Genomic DNA, 3,838 nt, shown 5'->3' with positions numbered 1-3,838 from the left:
TGCTTTTGAGTTATGGTGTTGGAGGAGAATATTGAAAGTGCCATGGGCTGCCAAAAGAACCAACAGATCTGTGTTGGAAGAAGTGCAGCCAGAGTGTACCTTGGAGGCCAGGATGGCCAAACTTTGTGTCTCATACTTTGGACATATTGTCAGGAGGGACCAGTCGCTGGAGAAGGATATCATGTTTAGGAGGGTGGGGGGTCAGAGAAAAATAGGAAGATCCCCAGCGAGATGGAGCATCAATGGGCTCAAGAATGGGAACTATAGTGAGGTTGGCCCAGGATTGGGCAGTGTTTCTGTCTGCTGTGCATAAGGTCGCTATGAGTCGGTACCGACTCGATGGCACCTAACAACAACAACAGCAACAAGGAGGATCCACAGTGGGATCTGACTAACAGGTACAAAATGAGACAACTAAGAGACTACAGGGATGCCCTTCTCCAAGGGCTTCAAAAGGGGGTTCAAAAGGCTACCAACATAAGCAAAGTGGTTGAGGTTATAGGACACTGGGTGAGAGTCCGTGGACTTCTAGGAGAGATTGTGTAAGACATACGTAATCTACACTCCCTTCAACCCAGAGAGCCAAGATAATCAAAGAATGGTAAATATGGCCTTTGTGAGCCTGAGTACAGGAGACATTAAATAAAAACTACAGCAACTAAAGGGTTTTGCTGGCATGAATGCTTCTCAGCTCCTAGAAGTGGCCAACAAAGTTTTTTTTTAAAAATCTGGAAATAGAGAAAAAGAAGGAATGGAAGAAGAAAGCCGACCTCATTGCAGCTGCTGTATCTCAGACCAGACCACAGAGTGGAGGTCCCCTTGCCCAACCAACCGGGAGGCAGGGGCAGGAGAAGAGTGAGACCAAACTGCCCTTCCTTACGATTTAACCAGTGCGCCATCTGTTGGGAAACAGGCCACTGCAAAAAAAAACAATGAGTGTCCTCGCAAGCGACAGAATTTGGCAACCCTACAGAGATTGGGGCCCGAGAGAGATGCCACACTGTTCAATGTAGCAGAAGACTCGAGATCTTTAAGGACTGAGGCCGACTGGGCTCAAGGACTCCCCCTGAGCCCATGGTCTGAGTAAATGTAGGGGGACAAGAAGTAGATTTTCTTGAAGATACTTGTGCTGAACATTCGTTGTCAGCAGCCCTGTGGCTCCCCTCTCCTCCCAGCTGATGAACATAATGCGGGCAACCGGGGCTCTGACTTAACAATCTTTCTGCTTGCCCCGAAAGTGCTCCATCAGAGGTCATGGGGTAACTCACTAATTCCTATATGTTCCTCACTGCCCAGTTCTGCTACTGGGACGAGACCTACTAGGGAAGTTACAGGCCACCATTTCATTTTCCGATGAAGGTCAATTGGATTTATGCTTGCCTCGACCAAGGATGATCCTGACCCTTACCATGTCTCGTGAGGAAGAATGGAGGCTCTTTTTTAGAAAGTCTGGGGAGATTTTGAATCCAGAACTCTTCCGGAAATGGCCAGGAGTCTGGGCTGAAGATAACCCGCCCGGACTGGCAATTAACCAGGCCCCGGTGTGGATTGAGTTAAAACCTGGGGTCCAGCCAGTGAGTCAGAAACAGTAGCCCATTCCCTGAGAAGCCCTAGAGGGAATCCATACCCACCTGCAGAGAACATGGCATTATTGTCCTTTGCCACTCACCCAGGAATACCCCTTGTCCCTGTGAAGAAGCCTGGGAATTAGGACTATTGGCTACAGTAACCTTGCACCCGACCGTGCTCAACCCATATACCCTTTTAAGCCTACTTCCTTCACAAGGCTCTTGGTTCACTTGCCTAGACCTAAAAGATGCATTCTTTAGCATCAGACTGACACCTCAGAACTACAAATTGTTCGCCTTCCAATGAGAAGTCCCCCAAACAGGGGCCAAGACTCAGTAGGCCTGAACACAGCTTACAGACCTCAGAGTTTGGGTAGGGTAGAGCATATGAATCTAACACTAAAAACAGGGATTAGTAAATTATATTAGGAAGCAAGGCTAAATTGGGTTCAAGCCTTGCAACTGGTCTTGTTCAGGGTCCTCTAAAGGGTCTTGTTCAGGGTCCTCACCCATTCTTTGCCATCTTCTGGGAACCCCCAAGAACTAGGGGAAACAACTACACCAGCAATTAGAGGCTCTAGGAAAGGTAGCTAAGAACATTTCTGCATGTGTAATTGATAGATCCCCAGTTAGTCTGTTTGTATCTGTTTACCCTTTTTGTCCAGGAGACCAAGTTTGGGTTAAGGACTGGACTGGAATCTAACTCCCCTCAAAACCAGGTGGAAATGTCCCTTCACCATCATTCGGACCATGCCAACCGCAGCAAAGGTAGAAGGAATCCCTGACTGGATTCACCACAGCAGGCTGAAGAGAGCCTTGCTGCAGTGGACAGTGGAAACAGAACCTGCTAACCCCTGCAAGGTGATGTGAAGATGATCAACATGCCCAGCTCCCACCACAAACCGGGAGTTGGCTGGTCCGTGTATACCCAAAGCCTGAGGATTCTTTTCCTAGCAAGCCTAGCAGCTTACCTGGCCTCAGCGGAAAAAGGAGATGGTGGTTGTGACATGTGCATCCAAACCACCTGGGTGGGCCGCACATCACCAGAATTTTGTTGTTTTAGAGATACTCTACCACTGCGAAGGCACTCAGGCAGGGAAATGTATTATAACTAGATTCGGTTCTCCATATGTGCTACCCCAGGAAAGACACATGTTTGTTATGACCCAGCTGAGCCCCTTACTCATGTCGTCTTCAAAATTAGGGCTGTGGTATTTCTGCCCGGTTCCAACGCTGGCCCCATTGTTGCTCAAACTGAGGTAAAGGGAATCCCCAGCCAAGCATTGGAATTCGATGCTTGTCATGTCATTAGTTACTCCTGGGGCCTTACATGTAGCTCACTAAGCAGGGAAAGAAGCTACATGGTAGAAAACAAGTAACTTTGTGGAATAAGCCTGCTCTGTTCCATTTCATGAGCCTTATGGAGCTGTGTCAAATAGGCCACCTGGCAAAAACCAACAAAGAACACCCAGGTGCTTCTTAAGAAAGGAGTAGCCGCGTCTAGGTGCCAAAGCTTTCAGTGTAACCCCTTAGAATTAACCATCACTCAGCCCCCAAATCCGCAGTGGCAAAAAGGAGTACAAGTGTTTCTAGGGACTGATGGGAAGGGACTGAATCCCAGCACTTTCATTTTCATTAAGGGGCAGGTCCAGAGTCGTCTGGAGAGTTTTCCTGGTGTTTCCTTCGTTCTATGAAGAAATCACCTACCTACCCACTTCTTGAAGGTCCACAGTCAATTGAAAACCTCTTTCCTAAACGTAACCTCATGCTTTGCGTGTGGAGGTACATTAACGGGATCTGTGGTCCTGGGTAGTCCATGAAATAGAGCCAGATGTTTAGGAAAAAGAAACGACTGTCCCAACTCCTGAGACTCCTCCTGCTCAAACTTTCACTAAATTAATTGCTGCCTAGAAATAGATAATGCAGGAAAGATGATCAGTGAGATACGGAAAAATCAGAAAAATTGCTCCTGTCCCTGTGCAAACCTAGAACAGGTGGAGTCGCCAGAGCCTGTGGGGAGGATGTTCTCTGCCTTTGGGGATTTCAGAATCCTTATAGGAGGAGTCCTAGTCTTGTTTGGGTTTGCATAATTCATGCCTCTATATGCTCCATCCACCATTGAGACAATTGTCAGTCAAAAGACAGCATCCCAGATGCTGTATATGAAACATTATCAACTCCTGCAAGAGCAGGCAGACGATGAGACACCAAATAATTATGTTATGGAGTCTCAAAGCAGGGAATGAGGGAGGAGGCCCCTGCCCATAAGA

At 47.6% G+C, this 3,838-nt stretch overlaps 1 protein-coding gene across 1 annotated transcript in view; it reads left to right on the top strand.

The window, feature by feature from the left end:
• Window positions 1–3,262, top strand: part of CTH (cystathionase (cystathionine gamma-lyase)) — a 54,785-nt gene extending 51,523 nt beyond the window's left edge. Inside the window, exons 12-13 of the mRNA XM_006862494.1 lie at window positions 1,297–1,574; window positions 3,008–3,262. Coding sequence (XP_006862556.1) covers window positions 1,297–1,574; window positions 3,008–3,262 — 533 coding nt within the window. The remainder of the gene's footprint in view (window positions 1–1,296; window positions 1,575–3,007) is intronic.
• The last annotated feature ends 576 nt before the right edge of the window (window positions 3,263–3,838 follow it).

Source organism: Chrysochloris asiatica, unplaced genomic scaffold (genome assembly GCF_000296735.1).
Source record: "Chrysochloris asiatica unplaced genomic scaffold, ChrAsi1.0 scaffold00048, whole genome shotgun sequence".
Taxonomy (NCBI): domain Eukaryota; kingdom Metazoa; phylum Chordata; class Mammalia; order Afrosoricida; family Chrysochloridae; genus Chrysochloris; species Chrysochloris asiatica.
Note: the sequence above shows the minus strand (reverse complement) of the source record. Positions and strands in the feature narration are given on the sequence as shown.